General features: G+C 53.2%; 1 protein-coding gene across 3 annotated transcripts; it reads right to left on the bottom strand.

Moving 5' to 3' along the window:
* Nucleotides 1-1,940: 1,940 nt before the first annotated feature.
* PRADC1 (protease associated domain containing 1) lies at nt 1,941-15,978 on the bottom strand. Of its 3 annotated transcripts, none has more exons than XM_032764869.2 (6): nt 15,932-15,978; nt 13,824-14,079; nt 10,505-10,605; nt 6,945-7,054; nt 4,386-4,553; nt 1,941-3,637 (listed from the first exon to the last, which is right to left on the bottom strand). In XM_032764869.2, exons 2-6 carry the CDS (start codon nt 13,888-13,890, stop codon nt 3,517-3,519), a joined length of 567 nt encoding a protein of 188 aa, XP_032620760.1. In that variant the 5' UTR covers nt 13,891-14,079; nt 15,932-15,978; the 3' UTR covers nt 1,941-3,516. The 3 variants fall into 3 exon arrangements, with proteins under 3 accessions (XP_032620760.1, XP_074922782.1, XP_074922781.1); XM_075066681.1 differs by having other exon boundaries at nt 15,897-15,940; XM_075066680.1 differs by lacking the exon at nt 15,932-15,978 and having other exon boundaries at nt 13,824-14,286.
* Between the last annotated feature and the right edge of the window lie 75 nt (nt 15,979-16,053).

The raw sequence follows: 16,053 nt of genomic DNA, 5'->3' as shown, positions 1-16,053 counted from the left end.
TTGCCCAGTTATAAATCTTGATACACCCACTAACGGGAGGTCAAAAAATCAGATGGCGGATAGCTTCAGTCTTTATTAGAGAGATTAAAAAAGAGGTTCACGTTACAAATGAATATAGACCATTATCCTGCAACTAGAGCCCCAACAGCATGAAGGCAAACGCCAGCTGGTACCTGTGGCGTAAGACAGGTCCTGGGAGCTGGAAGGGGCATGACCTAGTGGGATCCAGACTTAGCCTTTGGCCTGCCCAGCAGAATGGAAGGAACCAGCTAGCAGAGCTGCAGTCCACACACTCCTTGCCACACACTCCAGCCCTAGTGCCACTCAGCCACCTTCAGCTAACAGGCGGGCAGGGTGAGCAGCACTTTGCAGGATCGGGCCCGAGTGTATCCTGGGCCAGTGGAACCTACCGTCTGATGGGGAACTTTCCCAGTGCGTCAACCCTGGAACATGCCAGTGCCCTGGGCCCCTTCTGTTGCAACGGCAGAGACCCTTTCTCCTGTGCTGCCCAGCCTCTGGGCTACAGGATCCTGAGCTTCAAATCATGGGGCCACGAATGAATCCTGACTGCAGCATTCAGGAGATGATAGCAAGGCTCCGATCCGTGGGAGTGTCACATGTACACTGGGTTCCAAATCGGGGGGGCAAGGCTGTCCCATCTCCCTCCTCCATTCCCAACAGCCTCCACCATCCTCCCCATTGCTAATTATAACTCCTTCCTTCTCATGTCCAGCAGCCCACATCCCCCGCCCCACACCACTCCAAATGTAGCCTCCACGCACAGAGCTCTCTGCTCATTCCTCTCTGCCCCCTGCCCCCTTGCTGGCCTCACAGCTGATGCAGACCTACTGGGGGAAGGTGGGTGTATAGGGGGACAGGATGGTGGGGGGGGGGGTCGAGGCAAAGCCACACTGGTCTAGATTGGTCCCACACCCAGCACTGCCCCCCCATCAGCCAGGCAGCCTTTGGGCTCCCTGACCCTGCGCCCTCTAGCGTACGGCCCCAAGCCCTCTAGAACCTGGCCAAGCCTTGACCCAGAGCAGCTGCGTGTTAAAGCTTCCCAAGGGTTAGAAGCAGAACCTGGCTCAGAACCATCTGAGCATTAGAAGTGTAAAAGGGGTCAAGATCTGAACCCAGCTGGGAATTTTGCGACCCTCCTGCCCTGTAACAGGCCAAGCCAGCCCCACCCTGCTCTGACCCCTCCCCCCCCACAAAGCATTCCAGATCCAGGGCCAGCTTCGACTACCTCGTGTCGAACTGCTGTGCTCCTGCCTCCACTGGGAATCATGGTCCCAGGGCCAGATCCAAAGCCTCGGTCAATGGACTTGGGACCTGACTGAAGTGAAGGGGGCAGGATCAGGCCCTTGAACAATATAAGGTATTAGAGGCTCCCGTCACCTTGCAGTCTCCAGGGAACGCGTCAAGCTCGTGCATCTCCCGGCTTGGCTTTCCAGACTTAGTGAAATTGGCCTTTTTTTCACTGAGCAAAGCATGGAAATTCAGGAGCAGGCTTCAAAGGAGGAAACGGCAGCTGAAAGTTCATCGCAGCATGTAGATAACACACGAAGGGAAGAGGGTTTGTCCTCGGGTAGGTCCAGGATCACAATTACTGTTAGGACCTGGCCCTTCAATCCTTCCTCCCACAAGGACCCCTCACTCATGCAAGGAGTTGCACTGACTTCAGTTAGGGCTATGAGCCAGAATACAGGTCTTAGGATCAGATGTGTGTATGTACACACGCATGTTGAGTCCACGTGTTAAAGAATGGGCTTGCGGAGTATTATTGTGTAACCCCGAACACAGAAAGCAAAACAGACGTTTAAAAACCATATTGATACTTCTCAGAGTGCACCAAGGACCCAAGCATTTTTGTAGCTGGCTGAGCTGGGCTCTACCATTTCAAAAGGCAGAGTCACCCACAAAACACTCAAACAAATTGACCTTTTAAAACTTTTGCGACTTTATTTTTAGAATACTATTAAAATACCCAACCCAAAATTTAAATAATGCAACAGGCGGAGCAGACCAGATCAAGCCAGGTGTTCCAGAGGAGCGAGAGACAACTCAGGGCTAGGGGAACAGCCCTGGATCTGGAGAGGACGATACAGTGGCAGGTGGCGACAGTCCGACCTCTTCCGCTGCTGCGCTGGCCGCCGTGTGCCGCCCCACTGTATCTTCTTGCAAAGGCTGAGCCAAAACTCACCCAACATGCAGAACAACAGATCTGCTGGGGAAGCTGGAAATCTACTGACCTGGGGAAGAAAACTGGGAAGGAGGTTCCAGTCACTTAAAAGACCTGCATAGGGCCCTGCTTTTTAGAATAATGCGCTGAGCCTCAGCCACCCTGCTTATCTACTTACCTGCTTCTTCAGCCAATTAGAAGACACCTGAGGACAGTGGACCAATCACCAGCACAACACACAGATGGGGGAGTGGGTTGATGCTCTTGCGCCAGGTTATGGTAAAATGTTACAAGCGACCCAGGAAGAGCTGCGTGAAGCAGCATTGTGCAAGCAGATGGGGAAAGAGATGATCACGAGAAAGGGGCTGCCTAGCCAGGCCAGGGGCTCTCAAGAGGTCAGCCTGTTCTCCTACATCTGTTCGGTGCAGAGAGCGGTTTGGAAAACGCCCCCCCCCCAGTCAGTATTTCAGACATCCCAGGTTTGCACCCACACCGTGTCCGTCTCTTAGTGCCTTGCCTAGCCTGGCCACTGGGCCTAGGTGGAAGTGGGAGTATCCTGGTGAAGCCCAGTGGGGTTGTGCTGGCTTACACTAGAGGTGAATCTGGCCCTGGCAATTGATTTGGCCCTTTATATTCCTGTATTCACTTGTGGTTATGGGCTGGCTCCAGAACAGCCTCATGCTCCGGGCAGCCTTGTTCCTTAGACGTGAGGAATCCGAGCCTAGATCCTCAAAGAGATTTTTAGGTGCCTGACTTCCATGGATTTCAACAGGAGGGATTTCTCTGTTCTGAACCCCATCTCTGAAACAAACCCACACAGAGACACTTCCTCTCTCCTCCAGGCACCCTCATCTTGCCTGAGTTTAGGCTTCTGGTGCCACTCGGCTGAAAAATATAAACCTCTGGCCGACCTGGTGGGTCCTGCTAGCACAGGATGATCCCCCTCTATGCATTACTCTTTCCCCTCATTACGCTTTATCCACACGGTACCATTTCATTTGAGATTGGCAGTGCGCATCTGCCATTGTTTGCAATGCCCCTGCTATCTTACAGCTCCTCAAAATGCTCCTCTAGCACGCTCTGGCCTCTCAGACTCTGGGATATCTGCCTGGCCGCCCGGAAATAGTTACTAAGGAAGTCATCTGGTGGTGACAGTGAATGATGCAGTGATGTCTGAGTTTAGCTGGCTACCAGCTGCAGCACAATAATTCCAGTGGGAATCACCCAGTGAGTTTGGATTGTGGAGTTTGGGGGCAGGCGGGGGCTGTTCTTCAAGGCCAATCCCTTCAACAAATCCATCCAGAAGGCTCCAAGACCTTCCCTTTCTCTCCCCACTACCAGAAGGTCCATGGAGGCTGCATCATTTCATAGGCTGGGATGCTGGTAACGTTGACAGGGATGGAGATGATGGCCCAGGGGAGTCCATGCTGTTCCAAGGAGCGTCGGATCATGTATCTAGAGAGACAGAGACCCGCACATTGACGCAGTGAGTCGGGAGAGAGGAGCTTGGTCCATAGGCGCGCACTGGAGCCAACGAAGAGTGCAACGTCAAGACCAACTCAACCCCACAGAATAAATTCCATTGACTCACTTACAGGGCCTGACTCGGGGAGGCACTTCCCTCTGAGGTCAGTGGGAGCTAAGTGAAGTCACTTCACCCTTCCCATGCGACACTCAGCACCTTGTAGAATCCGGCCTTCATCAGGGGAGGCCTGAATTTTCTGACAGCTGCCCTGGCAACCTGCCAGGAGACTGAGCGTTGCACTTAAGCTGCCTAAACAATTTCCATGTGTAAGAATCAAGCAAGGCAGCCACATGTGATTGCAGATGCCTCTTGCTTGCTGGATGAACAGGGATGGCTGAGTGGAGCGTCACGGTGGCTCATCAGCAGTGGGCCAGCCCTGGAGAGGGAGAGGCTATGCCCTGCAGTTTATGTTCTCTGCTTTAAGCACTAGCTTTATCATTTATTCTCCATCACAATGCTATAGATAAATGGAGCACTTCAGTCTCCATGGCCAGAGCCCATGGTTGTGGGCACGGACATTAAAGATCTGGAGAACATCTGAGGTGGTGGAAACAAAGGTGCCAGTGCTATCTTCATTTCATCCACACAACCACACTGACTTTAATGGGGCTGCCTGGGTACAACGGGCACAGTCTGTGAAGATATGGGGGGGTGCGCACGTTGGGGAAAGGCACCTACCCATCCCTGCCCAGGAGGAATAGAGCAGGAATGTCCGCCGTCAGCCTCGTGCTGTCCTGGATCATTTCAACGTAGAAGCTGTCGTTGTCGTACGCGTTATCAGCGATAATCACCGCTCTCCCGCCGTGCTCCTGGACGACCCGCGTCTTCGACAAGAAGGAACAACCCCTGCGGCAGAAAATAATGCTGCGCCTCTGAGACCCACTCGGCCGGCTGTCTGCACAGCACGATGCCTATGTCTCCCCCTTCAAAGACATCACCCCTTCCCAGCTGATGTGGTTCGTGCACTTCATTCAATCGCTGCCCACGAGAGCAAAGGGTGAAAAGGTCCACACTTATGTTTGAGCGGGGGAATAGAAAGCGAATGACCCATTTTAACCAAAGGATTTTTATTGTTCAAAATAATAATAGGGATCTCTCTATCTATGCTTCACCAACATTCTCCCGACACCCTGGAGACATCGGTGAGGGAGCAGGCAAGGAAACTGAGGCAGAGTGGTGCTGTGATTTGCCCAAGGATCCAGAGGGAATCTGTGTCAGAGCTGGGGTTAGGATTCTGCAGCACCTGGCTCCCAGGTCTGTGCTCGAACCAGGCCTCATTAACATTACTGTTTCAGTAAACTTAGTAATTAACCATTGGAACAACTTACCAAGGGTTGTGGTGGATTCTCCATCACTGGCCGGTTTTAAATCAAACTTGGCTGTTTGTCTAAAAGCTCTGCCTTAGGCATTCCTGTGGGGCAGGTCTCTGGCCTGTTAGACAGAAGGGCAGACTGCGGTCCCTTCTGGGCTTGGGATCTATGAAATCATTTCCCCTAAATCTCTTCCTTTACTTTCTCAGTCTTCAGGGCACCTCAACGACACTCTCCAGTGCTTGTAGGGTAACACTCCACCCCAAAAGCAAGTGAGCGACTGTGCTGGCATGTACGGCCCCCCATCACCCAGCACCAGCTGTGATCACTGGCCTGTCTGGGACGTTGTCCTACCACTGACGCTTGCCCGGCAATCCTCCACTGGCGCAGCTCTGGGCACAGCACGCAAAGCTGCTGGCTACCGCAGACTCCTTTGCTAACAGTGCCTGGGAGATAGCTGCTGGCTGACCAGCGGGCGGGGAGCAGGTGGTCTCGCTCCCACGGAGCAGGTGCTCATCGCAAAAAAATGCTGCTCCAGCATAATCAGCTGCCTGACACGGTCCACCTACCCACAACGGGAGGTGTGACTGCAGTATGTGTGGGTGTACCAAGCTGGCTTCGAGTGAGCTAACCAGCGAGAAACAGCAGTGACGCCACAGCAGCTGCCACTAGCCGCCTGACTGCAGTGTACACAGACCCCCAGAGTCTCAGCGGCCAGGCCAGGTCCTTCCCTTCTCCACCTGTGAATGCATCCCCCCCAACTCAGAACTGGGGCGGTGGTGGGGCAGAGTGGAGCTGGCTGGCCGTGCCGGTGCCCATGCTGGACCTGTTCTGTGGTTATCAGCCAGAAGACTTCAGCCTCCTCTACCCAAGCCCCAGTGGCCAGGAGAAAGGTGGATGCTTTAGGAAAATGGTCCCAGTGAGTACAGCCTGTCCAGGCTCCTGGCTGCTAGCCCACACGGCTGTTCTCAGAATGCCGGGGCTAAGAGCGTGCGTGAGCAGAGGGGCCAATGCGGGGCTGAATTCCCCCTGGCACGATGCTTAGCAGCACCAGGCACACTGCAAGGAGGCAGGAGCTTGACACCAGGGCCCCGGAGGAGTGGAGTTGAGGGGCAGCGTTGTTCCTTGCTCAGTTTCCTCCAGGAAATCCAGGAGGGCATTAACAATTCCTGAAGCTACATTAGTTCCCTCAGCAGCTGCTACTGAGTAAGTGACAGCAGTCCTATGCCAGACATCTCCAGCCCCGACTGAGCTGGGATGTTTCATTCTTGGCAGCTCCCCTCATCTGTGGGGTTGGGAGGCTCACCTGGGCCCATGCCACAGCCCCCTAAATGTCTCAGGAGAAGGGGTGATGCCCCAAACACTGCCCAAGATGAACCTTCGAGCTGTCAGAGGATTCCCTGGGGAAGGGGTACATGACTGGCCTGTTTCCTTTATATTAAACAGCAGCAGCTGCCTTCCGTGCGGGACCTCTCCGTACAGACATATGGCAAAGGGGAAAGCTGATGATGGAGTCAGTTTTGTCAGACTAGAAAGTAACAGGGGACTGGAGACTAATCACGTTTCAGGTGTTGTCTACAAGGAGAAAATGACCAGCATACATATAACTCCCCAGGTGGACTCCCCATCCCAGGAGAAGTGTGTCCGCACAAGGAGTTTTACTGGCATAACCAGCAGTATAGCTACCTCAGTAATATTCTCCAAGCAGAGGAGCCCCTACTGTCAGGGGACTATGACAAAAATGAACATGAGCCGAAATCTCCACGGGACCATTCCCCAGGCAGGCGCTCTGCAACGTGCCAGATTTCGTTCTGTCTGATGGAAAAAAGCCAGCCCGCCCACTCCCTGAACACGCTATTCTAGAATCACACTAGAAATAGCCCCCCGCACCCCACAATCGGTAAAACAGATATGTCATCCAACCTACCCACGCTCCACCAGGGCGATCTGATCTTGGATGAAGACTCCATTGTTTAGCTCCCCGCATGCCTCCGGAGGGTCTGCCGGGACCAGGTGTATCTGCTCATATCTCGTGTTCTCGGAGAGGAAAGAAAAGCAGCAGATTGGGAGTAAAGGCAGGGGGCAGCACTAGGGGCTGGGCAGCTGGGTTTGCTAACGTAGGTCTATTCTGGGGCCTGCAGCGACAGGCTTTATTTGTTCTGGGTAAGACCAGCTTCACAGATCAGTTCTCACCGTCCTGCCTCTAACTAAACCCGAAGAAAACTACAGACAGTGTCAGATCTGGCCTTGTTATTGCTAGACTGCTACATCTCTGCCGTCTATAGCACCAAACCTGATGGAGCTATCGGAGGAGTGTGAGGACAATATAATGGCTAGTACTTCCTCTTCCTTGCTACAGCATCTTTCTGCCAATGATTCCTCAACCCCCACAACAGCCACGGCAGGTAGGCAATGCTTATTACCCCCATTGTACAGATGGAGAAACTGAGGCATAGAGCAGTTCCTTGATGTCCCCAGAGACACACAGTGAGTCTGTGGCGGAGCAGGGAACAGTATTTCGGTCTCCGGATTCGCAGTTCTGGGCTCTAAGCCCTGGATGGCCCTCCCTCTCCTGGCTCCAGCATGGGAGGCTCTAAGCCCTGGATGGCCCTCCCTCTCCTGGCTCCAGCGTGGGAGGCTCTAAGCCCTGGATGGCCCTCCCTCTCCTGGCTCCAGCGTGGGAGGCTCACAGTGCCGTCTGTCCTGTGGGAGACCTGGCAGGGAATTACAGGGAGGTCCCGACTAAGGCAGTTGTTCTTAGGGACCCAGGATTGGATGGGAGTGTCTCCCCGTGAACTGGTGTTCACTGTGTACGTGTCCATAACCAGACAACGTAGCTCCCTGCCTTTGATCTCCCTGGCCTGTGAGGGCTGTCCCAGATGCTGGGCGTGGTAGAGAACTGCCTCAGCTTCGGGCAGGTTTGGTCATGTGTTTCTTACTGAACTCATCCCCCCTCGCCCCCTTCTTTTTTATTACAGGGCCAAAGTCCCATTTGTGCAGGTCACTGAATCAGAGTGGACAGGTGCTACCAGCTTGTCAGTCCATCGGAGCCAGCCCCACATAGGCTGCTTGGGGCACTCTGCCAGCTCACTCCCTCTGGGACGTGATCCTCCATGGCCCTGTGCCCCGCGTGGTCCTTTACTCCTGTGCAAAGGGGCGACAAGACGAGCAAGGTGGCATCTCTCACCCACTTGGCGCCATACCAGGTGCAGGGCAATGGTGAATGAGGCCCTTGGCCTTATCTCAGCTGAATCCCGCAAGAGGCACTCTCTAACCCAGGGTTGTGAGTTCAATACCTGAGGGGGCCATTTAGGGATCTGGAGCAAAAATCTGTCTGGGGATTGGTCCTGCTTTGACCAGGGGGTTGGACTAGATACCTCCTGAGGTCCCTTCCAACCCTGATATTCTATAAGACTTTACCATGCCAAGCAGGACGCCCTGCTGATGGTGGAGAAATGGCAACATATGGCAGTATCCCTTTGTTCCAGTATAAAGAGAATCTAGGGTCCAGATCTTCACAAGTAAATAGGCTCCTAATGCTCATTGATTTCAGTAGAAGTTAGGAGCCTAAATAGCTTTCAAGATCTGGGCCTAGAAGCTCTGAGGTAGGGTCTAAACCAGGAGTGGGCAAACTTTTTGGCCCAAGAGTCACATCGGGGTTGTGAAATGGTATGGAGGGATGGGTAGGGAAGGCTGTGCTTCCCCAAACAGCCTGGCCTCTGCCCCCTATCTGCCCCCTCCTACTTCCTTCCCCCTGACTGCCCCCCTCAGAACCCTTAGCCCATCCAGCCCTGTCTGCTCCTTGTCCCCTGACCACCTCCTCCCAGGATCCCTCCACCCCTAACTGCCCCCGTTATCCCACCCCCATCCAACTGCCCTGCTCCCAGCTCCCTGACTGCCCCCTGACCTCTATCCGCATCCCCGCCCCAACAGGCCCCTGGGGACTCCCACCCCCTATCCAAACCCCCCATCCCCTGACCACCCCCTCCTGGGACTCCCATCCCCTGACCGCCCCCTTGGGACCCCACTCCGATCCAACCGCCCTGCTCCCAGTTCCCTGACTCCTCTCCCCCGATTCCTATCCGCATCCCCGCCCCGACAGGCCCCTGGGAACTCCCACTCCCTATCTAACTCCCCTCCTGTCTCTGACCGCCCCCTCTTGGGACCCCCTGCCCCTAACTGCTCCCCTGGGTCCCCAGCCCCTTTTGGAATGTGGCCCTGCGAACATGGGTGGAGGACTCAGGAGGAGCAGGAGCAGGGGCAGCCACGCAGCCGAAGAGAAGTGGCGGTTTCCCCTTTAAAGCGCCGTTTCTCTTCAGGCGGCTGCGCGGCCACCCGGTGCTCCTCCTGAGTCCTCCGGCCTGTGCTTGCAGTGCTCCTGCTGCCTGCACCTCCCGCCTGCTCCCCTGAAGCAGGGGGTGCGCTGGAGCTGAGCTGCCTGGCGGTACAGTGAGCTGAGGCTGCGGGGGAAGGGGAAAAGCAGGGGAGGGGCTGGGGGCTAGCCTCCCCGGCCAGGAGCTCAGGGGCAAGGCAGGATGGTGCCGCAGGCTGGATATGGCCCACGGGCCGTACTTTGCCCACCTCTGGTCTAAACACAGGACTTGGAGCTAGAAACTTGTGATCTCATGGACTGAGCATTGGCCTACGAGCCACAAACTCTTGAAATTTAATCCTGCCTCTAACACTGTCCTGCTGTGTGGTCTTGGGCAAATCACTTTAGTCTGCCTCAATTTCCCCAATCTGTAAAATGGGGATTAAAAATATCTACTTACCTTGCAGGGGTGTTGGGATGGTTATACAGTTAATGTTTGCAAGGCACTTTGAGGCTAAAAATGTGATCCCACTAACTAGTACAGTCCATAGGTAGCACTGTTAGTTGCTCGTCGGAGCTGTTTGTAACAGGTCATCTGCATCTATGAGTGATTTCAGTAATGCAAGTTGCTTGGACAGATGTCTCTGCAGTCAGTATAACAACGATTTATAATTCTGGCACTTATCCAATCAGTTATGGGCCCGGCATCTCACACAAGATTAGGCAGACAGGGAGAGCAGCACCCCGCCTCCCCCAATCTCTCTCGCAGAAATAACTTCTTGAGTAGTTCCAGCATTTTTCTCAACACCTGGATCTGCTTTTTGGACCACGTTAACAGAGGAACTCGTTTGTTTTGCATGTCTCAGATTGAGCAGGAACTGCAGAGTTCCCAAAAGAAGGTAAGTGGATCAGAGATTCTGGAGTAGCTGCATCGGAATTCCTCAGTAAATTCCAAAACTCCATCTACACACATCGGACCAGACTCAGAGCTCTCTTACAGCAGTGTAAATCAGAGCAACATCACTGGCTTCAGTAACTGAGCTCAGAATCTGGCCCGCTGTTTCTGAAGGGCAACAAATGTAAGAAACGACCACATGAAGGTTTCAAATCCACTAGCTGCTGTTGAGAAAATCTAGAAATGAAAGGTCTAATCCATATCTGAGCCTTATACTTACAAACACGCCTCCAAAATCTTTGGCCGGAGTAGCAGTGAAGATGTAGCGGATATCCCCGGGACTCAGCACTTGGAAATATAAATATTCATGAACGCGTAAACCTGCGTATTTAGGGGGAAAAAATAGACAAGGGGGAAAATGGAAAAGCTCTTGGGAAATTCCTTTGAAGAGATTTAAAACTAAATTCACAATCACGCTGCTGTGAAAACAGCTCTTCTCAATGGGGGTGGGAGAAGCAATGAGTTATAATATTTCATTTACACAGCGTCTTTCATCCCAACTGGAGTCATGGTGGCTGGATATACTAGGCACAATTCACCTGCCACTCTGATGCAGCTAGTTCTGGTGTGTGTGGGAGGAGCTGTTCAACAGTGCACAGCAATGCTGCATAACTGTTTAGAGCAGGAAACCAAGAATATGGGATTCCACTGAAATCACAAGGGATGTTTTAAGGAAGCAGAATTGAAATGACTCTGGTGTAATTTGGCCAGGACACTTGCACGTACACCCCGGTGCTTGTGAAAATATGTCGTGAGCTCTTTTTCCAGCCCCTTTCTCCATCATTTTCTTAAGCCAACTCAATGCCATACCCCAGCGAAGGCTGCCCCACAGAAGCGATGATTGCATTCAGGATTCTGAAAAGATCTACTGATGCCACTCTCCGGAACAATGCTCAGTGCCAATTCTATGCCAGCGAATGTCCCATGTGTTTTACATCACCTCCAAACAAACAGCCTCTGTAACAGTAACCCTAGTGAAGGGGTGGGGGAATGGCTACCTGGCCAGCAGGACAAAGCGCTCCCACTCCTGGCGCAGTAAGGTCCCTTTACCAGTACCCAGCACATACCACCCGAAGAAATGGTTTGCAAAGCTCCAGGAGGCTTAACACAGCTGCGTTCCAGGCACAGCAGATGCACAATAATCGTTAGCTGAATCCCAAGACACTGCCATAGAAGTGCTTTAATTAAGAGCTCTAAATGTCCTGCCTCCGCAACTGATTCTGGAGCCACTTCTTTCCCACGGAGGCAATTAGGGATCCATTGACAAGCAGTGGGTGGAAAGCTTAATGCTGAATTTGCTAGGGCACAGAAGCTGTCAGAGTTATGCCAGATCTCCTGGGAGCCTCTTACAGGTATGTCCTCTTTCTCTCTGCCCCAACTGAGCCAGGGCAGGGGTGATGGTCTCCCACTGAGATGGCCCCTTCACCTGTAGTGTGAATCAGCATTTCCTGCAAGAGGCTTTGAAGACTCGGGATGGCTCATTTACATCTTGCGAAGGGAGCTCTGACTAGCAGTTACAGTAGGAGCATGGGCAGCAGGAAACCTGGGTTCTGTTGCATCGACACCCTGTGTGACCCTGGGAGGGTCACTCAGACCAGCAATTTCACCAATGCCTACTGATCTCTGGGTACCCCCAATTTTTGCAGTTTGAGGCACTGTGGGCCTGATTTCCCAAGCTGCTTGAGCACCCACAGCTCCAGACGAAGTCAGTGGAGCTGGTGGTGTCTACCACCTCTGGACATCAGGACCCTGGATGTGCGTCAAGTTGGGTGCCCAAAAATCACCCGTCACTTTTCAAATGCATTGCCCCTACCCTTTCTCTGCCTCAGTTTCCCCTCCAATAGTAAATGGGCATAACGACCGTAGCACAAGGGAGTTGGCAGGCGCAGGTGAAGCATGCAATATGCTCTGCCAATCCAATTCACACTCTACATTAAAAGGAGAGGACTGCTGTAGACCACCACACCTGGGCTTGGGCGTGATCTCTTTGTGAGAAGCTGAAGTGAATGAAAAAAGACATTGACAGAAGCGCCAAAGGGTCAAACTGCTCTAGCAGCCCAGAAGACTGATTCACATGATGCTAGCACTATGGAAAACCCCGTTCCCTCTCAACCACAGACACCTCTTGATGGTTACAGTGTCAGTTAGGGTGGGATGTGTCTAGTGGCTGGAGCAGGGGAGTCTGGGGATGTGGGTTTTATTCCTGGTTCTGCCACTAACTGGCTGCGAGTCCTTGGGCAAGTCGCTTCATTGTTCTGTGCCTCAGTTTCCCCATCTGTCCAATCTGGGAAATGATCCTTATTAACCTGCCTCTCAAGGGAACCATAACACTTAAAGCTGTCTGAGATCCATGGATGCAAAGTGCTTTGTCAGTGGGAGTTAATAATTACTACAGTATTCAGAGGACGGGATGGGAGGGTACAAGGTTGAATGACAAATAAGGGCCTAATCCTGAGAGGTGCTGAAACCCACAGCTCTTGCTTACATGAACAGGAGTGGTCACTGTTTAGCACCTCTCCAAATGGAGCCCTAACCCTGTGTACTGTGGAGGGCATTCTGACACCCTGCAACAGCACTTCCGCTAACCTAACGTGAATCAAGCAACACTTAGCAAATCTCCCAGCCGTGGCCAGAAAATGAATTTGTGCAACCAGCTTGGACCCATCCCAAGACTCCTCCAGAATGTGACATAAAAACAGTCTGCCAGCCCTTTGGAAAGCACCTCCAAACTGAACAAAGGTCATTTCTAGAATCCAGCGGAGCAACCTCCCCTCTGGGATCTTTGCTTTCTCAATCTTTTAGCTTCTGTAGTTTCCCCTTATTTACCTGCTGGCTGCCCCTAAGTCCTGCACTGCCTCCATTTTCCTTTCCAAATCTCTTTGCATGAGTTTTAGGGCTGATTTACCATGTTCTAATGGACAAAACTCTTCCCTCTAGCCTCCAAAGAAGGGCAGCGGCAGTGCAAGATGCTCCCACCTCAGCTGTGACCTGGAGGGATCACATCCCAGGGCAAGAGGATATTGCATTATATTTTTCTTTGGCTCGCTCACTGCTTTCAAAGCCAGGACAAGCCAAGCGGTGGGGGGCTGGGGGGTGGGGGGAGAGAGAAGAGCACAAGGCATTCAGAAACAATGGGTCATGTGCAGTGAGCCAGATTGCCACTGCTTTGCAGAATATAGAAGTGAAAATGGAAATTTATAAATAGACTAAAAACCCTGACAGGTTTGGCAGGTCTCCACGACAGCAAATAAAGCAGAGCGACGAGAATACAAAGAATAAATAATAATCACAAATTCACCCCAAAGTGAAACATTCAAGATTTTTTTTTTCATCCCCTCCCCATGTCTTTAAGGCCAACAGAATATCTGAGCACAAGGCCAGCTGCCGCATCAGCACAAGACATCGAACAGGCACCTTAACATGCATTTTAAATGCTTTCTTGTCAAGTTAGCACAGTCCGGCTGTGCAAGCTTACTGGAAAAGGCGCCTACCCCGTGCAAGCACTGGGGCACTCTCCAGCCCGAGTGGCCAGTACTCACCATCAACAGAAGGCCAGGCACAGAGATAGAGCACCAAACGCAGCCATCTGCCAGTGCTGAATAGCATGTCTCTTCACCAGCCTCCCCACAGCTCCCAAATGCACCTCTAAGCATAGAAGTGTCAAACTGGCAAGAGAGCAGAGCTTGGCCTCTAGCTTCCACTCATTGGTGAGCTCAAGCAGCTGCTGATCTCATTGGTGAAGGTTTCACTCAATCCACTGCCAGCTACCAGAGGGTTTAAATTACCAATAGGTTCCTAATAGAGAGGAAGCAAAAAAAAATTTAATCCCAGGCCCACAAATTCAGCCCCCAGTGAAATTAGCAGGAGAATTTTCAGCAAGATCCGGCAGCAAAATAACTGGAAGCAAATTTGTCCTTTTCCACCCACTCAACTTCCTGAAGATAAAAGTGAGCTTCTCACTGAATATTCCAAGGAGAGTTCTGTGGTTGCTTCACTGGCCTGGGTGTCAGGAGGTGGGGTTTTCCTCCAGGCTCTGCTATAGACGTGCTGTGTGACCTTGACCAAGGCATTGCACTGTGTGCCTCAGTTTCTCCCACTGTGATGCTGACCATTCAAAGAGGGGACTGCGAGTTTAATACATTAAGGTTTGCTTACATGGGTGTCTTTACTTAAAATGAGTAGCCCCATTCACTACCGTGGAACTGCTCCCAACAATCATACCTGCAGGACTGGCAATAGACACAATGAGTGAAAGCCACAAACACTGAGGAGAGAAGGGAGGGCAAGGGTTGCAGGGTTGCAGCCCCTGGACTCTGGTTTTGCTTTTTACACTTGTGATTTTAATGAGGCGATCGCTATTGCTTCTCTTTCCGATTCTCCAGCCTGCTCTGTTCCCACTCAGCCCCTGACTACTACCTGCCATCTCTGCACAGTATTTCACTAGCTTCACAACTACACCAGCCACCCCAGCCCAAGCCCTTCTCACAGCCTCAAGCCCCCCATTAGTTTTGCTGTATGTACATTTGACATTTTTAAATGCTCCAAATCCCATCCCAGGCTGCATTTGAGTCACTGTTGTGATAACTACAAGCCCCTAAGGAGGATGTGCTACGCTCATGTAAAGAAGGGCTTACACCAACACTGCTTAATCCAGGGCAAATTTCTCTAATGCAGACAGGGAGTAGGTGCCCCTCTACCTGTGACCCTCCACCATCAGACCCTCTAGTCTGGCCCATTTGCCTCCCTCTTGCTGCACTGGGGAACCCATCTACCTACCCCTCATTCACCAGCACCATTCCCACACCTTGGCCCAGATATCACTGCTCCCACCCCACAGTGATGGGTGCTGAATATGGACTTGAATAGCAGATATTAGAAAAGTGAGCCCCACCAGTACTCCCCCCACACCTGCCATGAGCCCCACCAGTACTCCCCCCCACCTGCCGGACAGCGAGATCCACCAGTACTGCCCCCCACCTGCCGGATAGCGAGTCCCACCAGTACTCCCCCCCCACCTGCCGGATAGCGAGTCCCACCAGTACTCCCCCCACCTGCCGGATAGCGAGTCCCACCAGTACTGCCCCCCACCTGCCGGATAGCGAGTCCCACCAGTACTCCCCCCCTGCCGGATAGCGAGTCCACCAGTACTGCCCCCACACCTCCGGATAGCGAGCCCCACCAGTACTGCCCCCCACCTGCCGATAGCGAGCCCCACCAGTACGCCCCACCTGCGGATAGCGAGCCCCACCAGTACGCCCCCCACCTGCCGGATAGCGAGCCCCACCAGTACTGCCCCACCTGCCGGATAGCGAGCCCCACCAGTACGGCCCACCTGCCGGATAGCGAGCCCACCAGTACTGCCCCCACCTGCGATAGCGAGTCCCACCAGTACTGCCCCCCACCTGCCGATAGCGAGATCCACCAGTACTGCCCCACCTGCGGATAGCAAGTCCACCAGTACTCCCCCCACCTGCTGTGAGCCCCACCAGTACTGCCCCCCACTGCCGGATAGCGAGCCCCACCCAGTACTCCCCCCCACCTGCCGGATAGCGAGCCCCACCAGTACTCCCCCCAACCTCCGGATAGCGAGCCCACCAGTACTCCCCCCCCACCTGCCAGATAGTGAGCCCCACCAACACAACCCCACCTGCCAGATAGTGAGCTCCAGCGTGACCCCGCCCCCACAGCCTTGCATCTCCATGGTCATCTGAGGGAAGGAAGGGCCGCCGACCAGAGCCAGCCGCTGGCTCCCAACCATAGAGTTGGAGG

Source organism: Chelonoidis abingdonii, chromosome 5 (genome assembly GCF_003597395.2).
Source record: "Chelonoidis abingdonii isolate Lonesome George chromosome 5, CheloAbing_2.0, whole genome shotgun sequence".
Lineage (NCBI taxonomy): Eukaryota > Metazoa > Chordata > Testudines > Testudinidae > Chelonoidis > Chelonoidis abingdonii.
The sequence above is the reverse complement of the archived record's forward strand: the minus strand, read 5'-3'. Positions and strand labels throughout refer to the sequence as shown.